Below are 17,394 nucleotides of genomic sequence, written 5' to 3' on the forward strand. Positions count from 1 at the left end.
AGGTGTGTACTCCTTTGACACTTTCTGCACGACCTGATCATTCTCTTTACTAGCTTGCACACGTTGTATAGTTTGGGCAGGTTGAACGGGTTGTACAGGAAATACTTCTTGTACATGTACAGAATATAAGGGTGGTCCGGGGATGTTAAGAGTTGTACAGATAGTACCGTATGTAAGGGTTGTACAGGAAGTAAAAGTTGTACAGATAGTACTGTATGTAAGGGCTGTACAAGATGTAAAAGTTGTACAGATAGTACATTAAGGGTTGTACAGGATGTACAGATAGTACAAATGCCCGTTCCATGTATTATATTATTGGAAGCTTTAAACACACATGGAATATACAGCACCTAGGGGGTGAATGGAAAGTAATCGCTATCGATCCGAGGAAGGAGAGAATAATTCCAGTTTCTCGAATCAAGAGCCCTTCACAAGTATGAAGGGATTTACCTGCTGATGTCCATATTCTGCTGTATTATAACATCTCACCACAAATTAGAAATAAAAACTCGTAGCTTGATCAGGGTCCAGAAGGGACCGAAACATCACCCACTTTTCATTTTAAATCTCTGAATGAATTGTGAATATTGTTCCAGTCACTGTATTGTGAATGTTGCATCCCAAACAATGGGCATCCCAGACAGTGGGCATCCCAGACAGTGGGCATCCCAGACAGTGGGCATCCCAGACAGTGGGCATCCCAGACAGTGGGCATCCCAGACAGTGGGCATCCCAGACAGTGGGCATCCCAAACAGTGTAGTCATAAATTAAGTCATGAATTAAGTTGAATTTTACGTTTTCCTCTATTAAGTTTAGAAAGTATAATTTAATTTCTGTACGCAGGGAAGAAGCGAGCCTAAATAAGCTTTCTGAGGTCAACATAGCCGGTGTGTCTGTCTTGAAGACCTGTGACCCAACTTCTTAACATGCCAAATTTTCCTACCTTGACATTTTAACAATTCTAGTTTCATGATGAATGGCCTAATTTTATCAGCGACATCAGTGTTGTGAACTGTCCTTTTCGTGACATGGCTTATTTTCACGAAAAAATTTTTAACGTGCGCTGATTTCAACTGTCAATCCTTGTCAGAGATTTTCAAAGAAAACCCGAGATACTGTTTGGCCACCACGAGAGGAGAATTCGGTAATCTCTTGTCTCATACCCCTTAGGGGAGATTCATTGGTGCTGATAAGGGGCTCTTCATTCCTGGTTCTAGCCTCATTATTCCCCCATACCCAGTATGACCCCATACGGATTTAGTGCTTCACCCTAAATATAAAAATAATTCTATCTCAGAGATTTAAATCTAGCAGCTACGTGACTGAGGGTCATCGCACCTCAGTGTGGAAAAGCCGTGCCTAAATCTAGGCACAACAGGCGAGAGAGCCGATTATACACAGCAGTGAATTTAATAGCGTGTGCCATTTTGACAGCATGATTTAGAACCTCTCTAAGCTCGTGTCTTGGATGCCACAGCACGTTCATGAATTATGCAGTGATTTTTTTCTTCTATATTTAGGCTCACCGCTCATTCGGCTTGTAAATCCTGAGCGAAATTCCGAACATAGCTGGTGCGCCATCAACTGTGCATGCAGACACATTCTTCCAGTGATTAATATGATAACACACATTCTTCAACGACATTCTTCCTCGAAGAATGAGGAGACCTTTTGGAAAATATCTTCTGCTGAGGCCTAATTTCTTTCCAATTCCCCAGGCTTTTCACGAGCCTCGTGGGTTTTGAGAAGGACTTGCCTTGTATGGGCTAGTAGGCCTTCTGCAGTGTTCCTCCATTCTTATGTTTTAATGTTTAGTACTTCACCCATGAATATTACAATAATTAAAAAGAGTAATTTGATGAAATTTGCTCTACGCTAAGTATCTTTGTACTGAACAAGAAAGGCGGTGTTTGAATAACATTGACGTGGTGCTCATTTGTAAGCAAGCTAGTAACTAAGCTGTAACTAGCTGACGAAAAAAAAGTTAACAGTGCTGGCTGTAGGTTAATAAAGAATTATCTAGCAAGTGTGGCACTAAGTAGTTGTAATGACAAGGGAGGCGGCACCATGTCAGTGCCATGTAGAGGAGTAAATTGTGTGGTAGGGGAACTTGTCTCCTAATGGCGTACTGCCGACTAAGAAAAATACTTATCGCAGAACAATCTTTTATTTGGGACAACGTATCTCTCTGTTTAGTGGTTCTGTCAAGTCATCACTTGATAAAGGTCTAGCAAGATCAAAGCGTTTTCCAAATAAAACCTTGTTTCCTACATGCCTTCTACAAATTATTATTATTATAATCAAGGGGGAAGCGCTAAACCCGGAGGATTATACAGCGCCTGGGGGGGGGATGTGGAAGGCATTCAGGCTTAATTCGGGGAACTGGAGCACAGATCCAATTCCCTAAATCAAGAGCCCCTCACCAACATCAAGGAACCTTCCTTGAAGGGCCTTCTACAAAGGTCACGGAAGAAAACTTTATTCCGATTTCTGGCTTATATCGTTTGTGATCTTCATTAAGATTTTCTTCCCAAGGATGCGACACAAAAGAGTCGAATGACGTTCTGGGTATCTACTTACAGCTACGTAATGGCTGTGTGGTACACAGCAGAAGCATTGGAGAAAATGATTATTGTACGATGGCAGGGAAGCGGTAACTGATGAATGGTAAGTGGCAGTAGGCAGTAGTTAGTGTGTGGCAAGTAGCAGAGTGGAAGGTCCTTGTGTAAGAGGGAGAGCGGCAGCATCTCTAGTGAATTAAGTGGGAGAGACGGCGTGGCTGGTGGCCGGTACGTGGCGTGAATAGAGATCCCGATACTTGCTGGTAACTTATTGTGAACTGATGAGTGAGGAGAAGGGAGAAAAAAAACTTGCGTTAACTTAGTTACTGCTGCCTCTTATGTGTTGTGTAGATACTGTTGTGGCTTACGTAATGTTGGTGATCTTACTCCTGTCTCGTTCGTGATGTTAAATGTGTTGATAGTCACTGCTGCCTCTTACTTGATGAGGGTGTAAATACTGCTGCCTCTCAAGTGATGTTATCGTTGTAGAAAATTACTGCTGCCTTTTCCGTGATGTTATCGGTGTAGAAAGTTATTTCTGCCTCTTGTTGTTGTGGATGTAGATAACACCGGAGAACCCAGGGATACCAAGGAGATTAGAAAACGAGAAAAAAGGGAATCTGATATTCAGAAACGATGCCAACACAAGGGCCTTCATAAATGTAATTTCATAAATTGTAGTCAATAATTATTGTAAAATTATGTAAAGTTTTATGTATAAAGCATTAGATTTTTAACCTACAATCAGCCAGATTATGTATACTAATTCCCAACTCTCATCTAGATATTTACGTTAAGTTGGTGAAAGACTCTCGATCAAAGGAATTAGTCCCCCCTTGTCCTCAGATCGGTACTGATGACTACCAATTCCCTCAGGCACTGTTTGACCCCTACAGGTTTATCGATTTTCCATGAACGTAATAACAGTCGTAAAACTCAATTATAAGAGAAACAGTTATAAAGAATAAAAAAGCAAAGTCCGTGACTTTAACAATACACAAATAACCAGCACATAGAAGAGAGGAGCTAACGACGACGTTCCGAACCAAAGCGTCGTTGTAAGCTCCTCCCTCCTATGTGTGGGCTATCTGTATACAGTTATAAATAAATTGCAAAAATTAGTATTACTAAAATTCTATTACACTGGTCTACAATTCTGTGCTTCTGATAAAAAAGGTAATTAATAATTGGGCGATGACAACGAACATGACCAAAATAACAGTCGATTGGTCAAAGTTTTCAAGAAAATTTATTTATACATTTTGTGTGTATGTATACAATATATTTTAACATACCTGCATAATGAATGTATTTACACGGATTCACCCTGAGGCTTCTTCGCTCATCACTTGTGTTCCACTACTGGAGCATCTCTTGTTAGTGTCCAGCAGTAATCTGCTATCAGTGATGGACTCCATTTCCCTCTGGATGTCCAACAGGACATCCCATGACTGGGATGTCCTGTTGGAAACTTTCAGCGTTGCTGTTTCACAGATTGCGATAAACGGGGTGAGAATGGAAATGTATCTTTAAATTAAGGCATACTGCAGCCCATTTTTGATAGTTCCATAGCAGATCTTCCAGTAGATCCTGTAATTGTCAGCTTTGACCATTGCGAAAAAATTGGTTGCTGCTAACCGGAGACCATTCCACCCATTTTTCTCCTCACCAGCTACGATGCAATGAAACTCTTCTCTTAAGAAGCTCGCGAATCTGTGGACCAATAAATACGTCCTCTATGATTTTTGCTTCACTGAGTCTTGGGAATGTACCACCGAAATAATTGAATGCTGCAGCCGTTTTTTCCATTGCCTTATTTTTTATAGCCAGTAGTTTGAAACATAAAGGTGGTAGTGAAATCCTGACTCTTCAGGTGAAGAATATTGAAAAAAATTTATTCCAGATTTCAACGAGTGTCGAAGTGGTCAATCTTGATGTGACGAGAAGTTCTCCGAGTATAAAATTCACACAGAAACAGCAATACTTAGTGTAGCATAGCTGCAGTCACAACAAGGTATCAGCTTTAAAGTCGACACTAAGCTGTCATTAGTGTTTTTAAATAGTTTATGCAGTTCAAAATCTGCTTCATGTTGTCATGCGTTTCCTTCATGTAAACTGCAACACACTGAAATTAATGGCAAAACGTTGCCAGTATTGCAACATGTCTTGGCCTCATGTCTTGGCCCGATCTCCAATTTTACAACCAAAATTAAGGTGAGATTGGGTTTCCTAATAACGGCAGTTATAACAAGCTTTTGCGATGCAAAAGTCAATTCTCCTCAAACATAGCAAACATTATCTGCACTGTTCACGCAATTACGAGGAATCTTTCAAATTTCCCAAGGAAAAAATATCAATGTTAAGAAAACACTGTATAACTTCCGGGAATAAACACTGATGTAACCAGTTAGTAGTGATATAATAACTGAATTCCGAGTGAAACATCATTTTCTATAAGTTGCCAAAAAAAACGGTACCCAACTCTAAAGTTACACAACAAATAACCCATTCAGTACAAGCCTGTCCCTCATTCCTCCTCCAAAAACGAAGACACTTGAAAGAGTTACTGATAAATATAGGAAATCGTATGCATGTTTTATCAATTACGTATTGTGAGTTTGAATCAAGAGTCTTCTTCCCTCTGTACAGAATATTTATCCTCCTCCCTTCCCCAGTAAGGACAATAACATGCCCGAGTTTGTATCCTTATAAATAGAACCAATTTCCTATAGTAAGCTTTATTACTATATTCAGTGACCAGCGTAAATAAAAGTTTGATATCAGATTCGCAAGCACTCAGCTCGCCATTGACTCGAGAAATTATATAACTGCAAAACACATAATTATAGCCATAAAATATAATTATATAATTATAGGTACTTAATTTCAAGTACATAAAGAAAATAAAGCCAATTATTTTCATTTTAAAACCCAAATTAACTCTTATTTCGTCATATTACTCTTTATTGCATAGTAACTCTAACATAATTACATTTGTAATGTTGCCTTCTGTTTTAGGTAATTTTATCCTTTATTTCTTACTTATATTCCTCAAAATATATATCTTCATGCAACTCAATGAACTCCATTTCCAGAGTAAATATGTCTATCCAGTTACTTCTAAGATTTGGTACCTATTGGATCATTTAGGCTTCAATTCACCTTTACAAAAGCAGTCAACAATACCTTGATCTCTAAAACAGAGAAGGTAAATTCTCAATGTACATACAATGAAAGATGAACACCTTTCCAAATACATACGTTGAGAGGTATACTGAGAAATACATATCTCTCAGCGCATATTCCATGATGTGCATCTCTCGGTGCACATTCTTAATGAATTGTACTTGCCTCTGTGAATATTCTTATATACTAGTTTTTTCAGCTTTATTAGGATCTTGGTACGTCCCTTGTTCAACCTTAAGTTTTACCTGTAAAACTCATAGTTCGTTGGCAATTAAGAAATTATAATCAGTATCATGAGGATTGCCAGAGATATTGCGGGGACGAGGAATTGTCGGTGAGATCGATGTGTGTGTGTGTGTGTGTGTGTGTGTGTGTGTGTGTGTGTGTGTGTGTGTGTGTGTGTGTGTGTGTGTGTGTGTAAACGAAAGAGATGCGAGGGAATGGAAGAGATGTGTAATGGAATGGATAAAATATTTAAGAGAGTAGGAGATTATTATAATAAAAAAGCGCGAGAGAATAGGAGAGATGTGTGTGAGGATATGGAAGAGATGTGTGAGGAAGCTCTGGGCGGTCATTAAGTAAATGTAAAGCATAATTACAGCTCAAAATAATTGTTATACTAATAATTATCACTTCTAATCTCTCAAATAGCAATAACAGCGGAAGGAGCATTACTGTAGTTTATTACACAGTCACAAGGGAAAATCAATATTGCAAAACATCTGTCAATACTAGCAAAATAAAAAACCTTGATCCTCTAATGATCTAATTTAACAGACGCCCCAAAACTACCTAATTAACAGCTTTCCCAGACTTTATTTTTAATAGCTATCCCAGACCTCTTTATCGGCTATGCTACATCTCTTAAATAGCTGTTTCAGACATCTTTGCCAGCTATGGCAGCCGTTTTCCCCGCATAACGCTGATCTGAACACATCAAAGTGACAGTCACTTTGATGTGTCACCATCACCTAGACCTCATTATCAGCTTTTCCAGACCTATGGATAGCGGTTGGCAAAATTACGAGAAACTAGTCAAGATGTGATAACCACTTAAACCAGGAGTTCTTAACCGGTAGTCCAGGGGTTCACTGGAAGGGCTTCAGGGGGTCTGTGAATCTGGGGCAACAATTATCTTTTTCCTAGTGTCTCTTTTACGAAGAACTGAAAATACTCTTAGCAAAAGAATTAAGTTTCATGTTAAACTGCGTTATCAAATTACTGTTTCGTTTAAAATAAGTGTGGGTTGGTACGGGGTGCTACCGTTCACTCTTAGGTAGCTTACAGTCGTTTTCCATTTTATAGCAGGTATGGTCATCTGACATTTTTTTTTCTTTGCGAGTATTGAAAATACTGTATGAGTAGTATGTTGTGAGGTTGTCAGTGTCACATCAATATGGTTGTTGATGAAAAAGTGTTCAGATCTGGTTTGAAATTGTTTCAATAAAATCACTTTTAATGATTGAAAGAGGTGGAAAATGTTAAAAAAGAATAACATGGCATTATTTTGTCTATAGTTGTTCATGTCCATTTTTCTTGGAAGGAATCCATAGCTCTCATCAGCTTCTCAAAGGGAATCAGTGACACCTCCCATCGCCCCCCCCTCCCCCCGAAAAAAAAAAAGGTTAAGAATCCCTTCTATACACTACGATCTAAGTATAGAAAATTGATTTAGACAGATTCCAAAACTAGATATTGAGCTCAGCAGATAGCTAAAATATATTGAAAATAACTCGTCTTGGTGTCTGACACTGTATTAATTTATCGTGTCGAGAGTAGTGAAGTTTAGAAGAAAGTTACCAATTAAACGCTTGACTGGCGACAGGTTACTGGGATTACTAGGGTATTCAGAGTTTAGCTGGCTTCCCGGGAGGCTGACTAGACGACTCGCGTTTAATCCCCGGACGGTCACAGCGTGTTATTCGATTATATATATATATATATATATATATATATATATATATATATATATATATATATATATATATATATATATATATATATATATATATATATATATATATATATATATATATTTACATGTGTATATAGATATAATATATACACACATGTGTATATAGATATATATATATATATATATATATACACATGTGTATATAGATATATATATACACGTGTATATAGATTTATATATATATGTCGTGCCGAATAAGCAGAATTTGAGATCTTGGCTTAAATAGCAACGTTCATCTTGCCATATAGGACAAGTGAAAATTTGTGTATGCAATAATTTCGCCAAAATCATTCTGAACCTAAGGAAAAAAAATGTTTGATTGTGTTTGTTTAGTATTAAATTATTGTAAACGTATTTAAAATATATTTAGTTGGGTTAGGATAAAATAAATTGTTCTTTTAATAATAAGGTTAGGTAAGTTTTCTAAGATTCTTTTGGTGCAAAATTAAATTTTTTTACATTAACATTAATGAAAAAAATATATCTTTAAACGTATAAGAGAAAATTTCAGAAAGGACTTAATTTTAAATGAGTTCTTGCTAATTAACCAGTTTTACATATTCGGCACGACATATATATATATATATATATTTATAAATATATATATATATATTTTTTTTTATATAGGATATATATATATATATATATATATATATATATATATATATATACACACGTATGTGTGTGTATATATATATATATATATATATATATATATATATATATATATATATTAATGTATATATATAATGTGTATATATATATATATATACACACACACACACACTGATTAAGACAGAATAGGTAAAACTTGCGATCTTGGCTTAAATAGCAACGTTCTTCTTGCCGAACAAGGAAAGCTAAAATTTGTGTATGCAGTATTTTCGCAAAAATTATTCTGAACCTAACGAAAAAATATATTTCATTGTATTTATTATTAAATTATTGTAAACTTATCTAAAATACCCCTTCATTAGAATTAAGCTCACACCTGCCAAAGTTTTATTAATAAATAAAGGCAGCTTATGTGCAGTGTAAACCAAATATATAATCTGTGATAATCACTGAGAAGAAGGATTGACGTTGTCAAATAATACTGTGTACAAATTAAGATTAAAAGATAAAAGTGGATAATCCTAAATCCTTCTGTTTGTAACCATTTTTTTCCTTTTGGATGCACTCTTAATTCAAAAAGTGCTGAATTGCTAATGTAATCCTGGGGTTAACGCTTAGATTTGTTTTCGACATGGAATTAACTGCATCCTAACTTGATCCTAAAAATAGCCTTCAGTAAAACTTGGTTGCATTTTATGTTTTAGTAATTCGCCAGCAAAGAAAAGCTGCCCATGATCACTGAGAGGTAAATAGGTAACTGGATAATGACTGGTGTGGGTCCCGTCCGTCCTATGAAAGAATTTCTGGATGACCCCAACGGAAATAAGGCACACTGCTTGGCTGTCATGGGTTATCCTGGCTTAAAAGCTCTCGATAGTGATGGGGTAATCATCCAAGGATATTCTTTCATTCCTCTTCCTCCTCTTCCTCCTCCTTCACTTCTTGCAGTGAAGAGCTAAAGACGATAGCACTGTCTGTGAACCTGCAGTCTTTTACTATAAATGTTACTTATTAATTATTATTATTATTATTATATTCGACTAGCGTCAAGGCACCCCTCCCCCTGTCAAGGGGATGCCAGTAGTGGCACTCGCCAGTGTTTGCTTCTCTCAGTCCCCATCTGACATGACAGGTAGTTGAATACCAAAGCTCTTAGCGGGTTAATATTTCGTTATATATTGAGCTTCATTAAGTCACTTTCATCAAATCATGACTTTAAAAATACACAGGTAACCCGTATGTTTCGGTAAGACTCGGGTACAAATAGAAGTCAATACCGACCGAAACTTTGTTTTGCAACTCTCGTCTTTTCATTTTCACTTGAATATGACATTCGCTGGATGCATCATTTACCTTCACCTGACTATGACATTTGGTTGGTGCTATATTCCTTTTCAAATTAATGTGATAGGTAGTGGTTGGAAATTTCTCGTGAACATGGTCAGTGGTAGTTGCTTTGTTCACTGTCGCATGAACCTGACAGTGACTGCTGCAATCACTGTATTCCAAGACAGTGTACTAGTGTCTGTAATGGCGTATACTCCAGTTTTCTCTCAAGATGGGTACATTGATGCCAGTGAAAGGGTAGTGATCCAATTAATTGGTGCTGCCCTCCCTTTCCCCTGGATCAAATCTGAAGGTAAATTATTAGACAGAGCTTTTGTGTCCATATCGAAGTACCTTCCACAGGATGGATACGAGACTACAGTAAAATAGCAGCTGCCTTCCACTGGATGTTTACAAGGTGCGCAATAAACTAGCAGCTGCCTAATACTGCATGCTCAAGGGATGCACAATAAACTAGCAGTTGCCTACTACTGGATGATTACGTACGGGATGCACGATAAACCAACAACTGCCTACTGCTTGGTCTTCAAAATGCAATCTTCTAGACCTCACCATCATTGTGTGATGCAGCAACTATTACTTATGCCATTGGTGGCCGTACCCCTCCACACACATTAGCTGTTATGGGAGAGAGTTTGCAAGATGGATATGTGAAGCGAGAGAGACTGGTGACGAACATAATGGTGTAAGTTAAAGGTGATGTGTTGGCCAGAGACTCTTGTAGGCTCGGGATGTGCGAGAGAGGGACGAGTTAGAGAGGCAGGCAGTGTTGGTGCCTCAACACCGCTCGCACGGCTGTACACTTTTCAGTGAGGATGCACACTTTTCTAGTAAGAGCAAGTGTACTTTATAAAAGTAGTAAGTGCACTTTATGAAACTGAGCACACACCTGGTTTACGCGTCCAGAAGAGTGGGTGTGAACTCTGTAGCGGCCCAAGTGAGAGACGGAGCCAGGAGCTGGAACACAACCCATAGACCTACAAATAGACTAATACACAGAGGAAAGCACACCACAACAGTACAACATAGCACCACACACACTCGCTATTGTCATCAGCATCTGCACTGCGGGAATCATAACAGATAGTCGTGGCTGCCCTGTCTCATCTTGAGAGTCAGAGATGATGCTCCAGCATCACTTTGCGATGCCATCAATGCCTCGGTAATGATCTTAGGATTCATCTCGTGATATTCAGGTGGGAGGCTGCTTATGCTGCGTTACTATATCACATGCAGCGTTTTTATCACACGAAGAGTTATTAAATACTGTGTTTAGCATATGCAGCAGGATCAAACCTATGATGGTATTTGACTCGTAAAACTCACAGGTCAGTGTGTTAATCGCTAGACCAGTTCGCAAATAACATGAGCAGGAGCCAGCTGGTTGTGTAGTGAATTTTAGGACTAGCCTGCTAAGGGTTTGAGTCCAATTATATAATTTTTTTGGAGCGATGTTAATAAGATTTCCTGAGTCTTGGTATCACACGCAGAGATGCCATCACATGGAGAAAAGTTCACCATGAATCGTTATTTTAATAAAAATAATATAAGTATAGGCAACTAAAATGCCTCAAAATTCCCAAGAATTTACTGTCAAAAACAGCAAGGAAAATGAGCTTTGAAAACAGGAAGCGGATCCAGACGTAATCTTGCCAGAGATTTAATCTAAGGCACATCCTTCAGAGTTGTATGTTACTAAGAACGAAAAATATTTACTTACAAGATAAGATAATTGCTTAGAGCAACTACCTTACCGTTGAATTAGACACATGTGCAACTCTTGGGTATCTTTATTGAGGAAACGTTTCGCCACACAGTGGCTTCATCAGTCCATACAAAGGAGAAACTTGAACTGGAGGAGAATGAGGTAATCAGTCCCTCAGCCTTTAGTCGATGTGGTCAGGTTAAGGGACTGATTACCTCATTCTCCTCCTGTTCTTCAAGTTTCTCCTTTGTATGGACTGATGAAGCCACTGCGTGGCGAAACGTTTCCTCAATAAAGATACCCAAGAGTTGCACATGTGTCTAATTCAAAAACATGTCGATTCTCTGAACCATTCATCTACAACTACCTTACCGTATTGTGGATAGAAATGTTCACTAAAGACCCACGAAGTGGATTATTATTTAAAAAAAACTATTATTATTAACATATTCCCAGGGGAGACTTAAACCAAGAGGGTTTTTCAGTGCCTGGGAAATCGGAGTCATTCATATTTGATCTGATCAAAGAATGTGTTGCGTTAATCCCTAGCATCAAGAGCCCTTCACAGTGATCAAGGCACCATCTTTGAAAAGTATAAAATAATAAATAATAATAAATTAATAAATAAATCTACTTTGTGGATCGGTTGTGAACTATTCAATCCACGGTATTGTGACTCTTATTCTTCTCGAAGCAATTCCTTCTTTCTAAAACTGAGTAAATAAACATTTTTCACGTTTAATACGATAAAAGTTTGAAGGAAGTGACTTAGAGTTAGACTCTGGAAAGACTCTGTCCGCTTTCTGTGCTCCTTTAAGTGAGTTTTCAAAACAACTCTTCCTTTCTCTCCTTGACAGTACTTTCTCGGGAAAATTTAAGGTATTTTAAATGTCTACACTTGGTAATACGTACCTTGTGTGTGTGTGTGTGTGTTTAAAGCATGGACGAGATTCTGAACTTTCATCTCTGCTGAGGAAATGAATAGATGGTGAAGATTTGTGACTAATACGCAATTTCCGAATTGTATTATAGTTTATAAAAAACGCTAAATCCGTATTGGGGTCATTCAGCTCATGGAATGGTAGAGGCTCGATCCATCGTCCACTAATGACGAGAGGAACATGCTACCCAACTATACAATTTAAAGTCTAGTTGAATATCCTCGTAAATTTTCAAAATCTGCTTAATATTATGCATCGATGAAATCTGAAATAGCGTTACAACATACAGTTGTGCTGGCAATATTTTATTAGTCAAGAGAAAAAAGAAAGGAATATTGATCCCATAGCGAGACTTGGTCATATAATGACCCCGCTCTGTGGAGCTTCTGGTCATAATACTGGAGTCTTACCTTGGCTTAGCGGGCAAGTAAAAGATTAATGATCACATCATAAGACGTAATGGTAGGTGTTCCACACCATGTTAAAAAACTTGTGGTATTCGCTCTAAGCTGCGCGCCTGCATGGAGGCGCAATAGTTAATCAAGTGGCAGACAACATTTGTCGAAGTCGCGCACATTTTCAGTGATGGCTACTCTAGTTAGTGTTTTTACGTTGATTGCTTAATTTTTTCTTGATGTACATTCATTCTCCTTACATTCTACGGAATATGGTTACTATAAACATTATATGTATATATTAATAGCATTTATATTGTTACCGGTATTACATGTGTGTATATTACTCTCGTATATATTTCTACACATATTGACTCTTCACACTGCTGGAAGAAGTTAAAGAAAATATTACTCACTACAAATATAATCTCTTCGCCCACAGCAGGACTCGAACCTGCAAACTCTGTCAGAGTACACAGTACTTTCGTGGTAAAGTTCTTTGTACTCTGATAGTTTGCAGGTTCGAGTCCTACTGTGGGCGTAGAGATAATGTTTGTTTATATATATATATATCGTGCCGAATAGGTAAAACTTGCGATTTTGGCTTAAATAGCATCGTTCTTCTTAAACCATACCCCCGGCCGGGATTGAACCCGCGGGTTCAATCCCGGCCGGGGGTATGGTTTATTTGCAATCGTGTCATTACGATTTCTTAAGTCAAATCGTTCTTCTTGCCGAATAAGGAAAGCTACAATTTGTGTATGCAATAATTTCGTAAAAATCATTCTGAACCTAACAAAAAAAATTTTCATTGTGTTTGTTTATTATTAAATTATTGTAAACTTATCTAAAATGTTAGTTGGATTAGGCTAAATTAAATTGCGCTTGTTATAATAAAGTTAGGTAAGTTTTCCAAGGTTTTGGTACAAAATTATTAATTTTTACATTAACATTAATGAAAAAAATACATCTTTAAACGTGTAAGAGAAAATTTTAGAAAGGGCATAATTTTAAATACGTTCTTGCTAATTGACCAGTTTTACCTATTCGGGTCAAACATGAGATGTCATCTCGTTATTAACTTTTTAAACAACTTTTGGTTGTAGTTTCCAAGTATATGACTTATTCAGTCTTGAACCAGGACTGATGAAGCAGTCTGCATTAGCACACACGCGCACAGTACACAAATAACCCGCACATAAGAGAGGGAAGCTAACGAAGACGTTTCGATCCGACTTTGACCATTTACAAAGTCACACACTCTTATTATTTGTTCACACACACACACACACTGCAAAAGGCTCAACAGACGTATTCTTGATTCTAAGAGAGGGGTTAAATGTAACTTTACTGATGTGAAACCGAAATAAACTTAACTCCAACACACTGCCGCAGGTGTCGTGGTTCAGGCGGCGAGACTGGCACATTCTCACCACAGGGATCTTCACTTACACCAACGACGAGCGCTTCAGTGTCTTACACCCGGAGGAGTCCGATGACTGGACGTTGCAGATCAAGTACACAACCCGCAGAGACAACGGTACCTACGAGTGTCAGGTGAGTGCAGGGACAGGGATGGCACCTAGGAGTGTCAGGTGTGTGCTGGGGCAGGGATGGCACCTAGGAGTTCAGGTGTGTGCTGAGGAAGGGATTATGACACCTAGGAGTGTTAGGTGAATCCTCACGTGGAAAGGTAAACTGCACAAGCAGGCTCGATCCTCCGACATGCAAAAGACATAAATATTATTACATTCATGTTGGAAGCGTTAAATCTGTAGGAGTCACACAGCGCCTGGAGGGGAATGGAAGACTTTCATGCTCAAGGAGGGAGGAGCAAAGGTTCAGTACTTTAGATCAAGAGTCCTACACTGGCATCAAGGAACCTCCCTTGAAAGGTAGCAACGAGATACTTTCGCTGGTAGACTCACCATTCATTCCTAATGGCTGCATAGGAGCGAACGTGTTGATATATTCATGGGGAAGCGCTAAACTCTCAGGGTTGATGCAGCGCCTGGGAAATGGGAGTTAATCAGGTTCACTCGGGGAATGGGCAGGTCGCTCCATCTCCCCAGATCTTGTCTCCTTCACGGGTAACAAGGCAGCTAATCTGAAGAGGAAAGAAGAGAGGAACAAGATGCGTAAATATTTTATTCAGATCAGTTTTACAGGTCAAGAGCTGTTATCCAACCTCAACTCATTTCAGAGTCCAGCCATATATAAGGTATACTACCGTCCCATCCCCCCCCCCATCAGTATGCGACTCGCAATAGTCGACTAACACCCAGCTACCTACTTACTGCTAGGTGAACGGGGGCAGTAGGTACAAGGAAACATGCTCAACTTTTCCACCCGTGCCGGGGATCGAACCCCGGACACTCGGCACGTGAAGCAAGTTCGTTACCAAGTTCACAGTTTAATATTTCACTTGTGTTTTAGTGTAATTTAAATAATAATAATATATAATTATTTTGGGGAGCGTGTGGAAGACTGGAAGGTATTCAGGGTCAGCCGAAGGAATTCGAACACAGGTCCAATTCCTTACATCAAGAGCCGCTCACCAGAATCAAGGGACCTCCCTTGAGCGGAATATAATCAAATTAAGTCTTGAACCCGTGAAACGTTTATCAGGAAAAAAAATACGTTTAAGGACTTTTTCCTCGAGTAAACGCTTTTGATGTCAGCACACTTCTGGAAAGACGGCGAGGGAATGAATGATGGTGAAAGTGTTTTTTTTTCTTTGAGTCGCCCTGCCTTGGCGGAAGACGGCCGCTGGGTTAAAAAAAAATCTTAATTTTAATAAGGAAATTTTAAATTTCCAAAAAAAATGGAAATTAATACTGGAAGGATTTTTTGAGGAGTCTAAAGTCAGGAATTTGAAAGAAAATGGAAAATCTGAGGTCAGTTCAGGTCAGGGTTTTCTTATATTCATCAGAAAACGCTAAATCCTTATGGGTCATTCAGCGTCTGGAGAATAGGAAATCAGGCTTAATTCAAGAGGTTGGGTAGCTCAAGTTCCTTGGATCAAGAGCCCTTCACTAGCATCATGTAATAAAGTGTAAAAATATAGATTTCCCCTTTGACCTATGAGGAGGGTTCTTTCATGCCGGTGAGCTGCTCTTGATCCAAGGAATTGAAGCTGCCCTCATCATCACTGGATCGAATCCGAATGCCGCCTAATCCCCATAGTGACCCTAACGTCATTAGAGCTCCACGGAATAATAATCAGAAATCATGGTATGATCTGCGTTCCCCTATCAACGACTGCAGCCCTTCAAAGCGGTGCCTTGATGCAAGGAATCACAGCAACCCTTCCCTTCGTCGAACCAAAGTTGATAATTTCTACATTACCAGGCGTTGTCTCCCCCCCTACGGATTTAACTCATCCCCGTGAATAAAATCACGGGCGCTGCTGTGGTGCTAAGTGAAAAGTTTGCTCCTGTCTTAATGACAATAATAATAATAATAATAATAATAATAATAATATCATTATTAAATGAATAAGCTGAAGGAGTCAGACCTCCGTTTTAACAAACATAAAAGAACGCAGCTGCCACAGTGAAGTGTCACTTCAACTTAATAAGACATGTGCAACACCTGTGGGTTTTTTTTACTGACGAAACTATATTTGCTAGTAAAAACGAAGCCTGCTGCGCTGGCGTAACGTCTCGTTCAGTAAAGATCCGTGTGTGTTTTACTCATTAACTTGCCACGGGTAACCTTGACGGGGAGCATCGTAATGACCCTCAGCCTGGTCATACGACCGACTAGTGAGCGTAAAGAGCCGCTCTCAATGCAGGCAACACAGTGTGGAAAATATTGCACCATAAGACAGAACAAATGACCGGCTCTCTGCTCTGGCACATCCGGCTGAGGAGAAATACTTTGGTCAACCCTCCATTAATGTAATCCTTCTACCAGCACCTCACGGTGGGTGTCTGGAGGGCACTTGAGTTAGGGAAATTTAACCTAGCCATGGAACGATTCCGACTGTCTCCCGTTTCTCCCTAGGCGCTGAATGACCCCTAGTGTTCAGTCTCTCGTCGTGAATGTAATAATACTTTAGCGGGAAGGGAACAAAGAAACAAGAGAGAAAGAGGGAGCTAAGGAGGCAGAGGGGGTTACCCTCTTTAGGAATAGCTGCTGGTATATGGTATACCGGGTCTGCCGGGATACCATCGGTAGGAGTGTCTCCTGGGAGTGCTGGGGTCCCGTCACCATTGTCTTCTGGGGTCTCCCTTGTTTTATTGTCGGACCACCAACTTCCTCAGTGCCTGCAGCAGGAATATCAACATACATTCCTACTTGACCATCAACATCCTCAGTATCTGCATCAGGGAACCCTACCTACCTGCCGGCTGAGCCATCCTCAGTGTTGGCTTCAGGGTCTCCCTCAAACTACCTGCCAACTTCAGACTCCCACACAGCAGTGTGTTTTAGTTAACATATGGTGTTATCTCTTTGTTGACTTTAGAGGTTGTGTGTGACGGGTGTGTTACAATACCTTGGGTGTCTGTGTTGTTTGTTATCGTTATATCAATACACATGCTATATACTCTCCGCCCTTTGACGTTTGTATTCGCTGTAACAAATGAAACTCCACTAATGAGAGATTATTCGTGGGAGTCACTAGACCCGTATGGGTCATGCAGCTGTCTCAAAGTTCCCTTA

At 39.1% G+C, this 17,394-nt stretch overlaps 1 protein-coding gene across 2 annotated transcripts in view; it reads left to right on the forward strand.

Annotated features, from left to right (window-relative positions):
* Positions 1-17,394, forward strand: part of LOC128694476 (transmembrane and immunoglobulin domain-containing protein 1) — a 255,305-nt gene that overhangs the window by 227,149 nt on the left and 10,762 nt on the right. The window contains exons 3-4 of one of the 2 annotated variants that reach the window (XM_053784610.2): positions 1-2; positions 14,122-14,283. The exon at positions 1-2 is cut by the window's left edge and continues 159 nt beyond it. In XM_053784610.2, coding sequence (XP_053640585.1) covers positions 1-2; positions 14,122-14,283 — 164 coding nt within the window. The remainder of the gene's footprint in view (positions 3-14,121; positions 14,284-17,394) is intronic. The other variant, XM_053784611.2, reaches the window with a different exon arrangement.

This window comes from Cherax quadricarinatus, chromosome 60, assembly GCF_038502225.1.
Source record: "Cherax quadricarinatus isolate ZL_2023a chromosome 60, ASM3850222v1, whole genome shotgun sequence".
NCBI lineage: Eukaryota > Metazoa > Arthropoda > Malacostraca > Decapoda > Parastacidae > Cherax > Cherax quadricarinatus.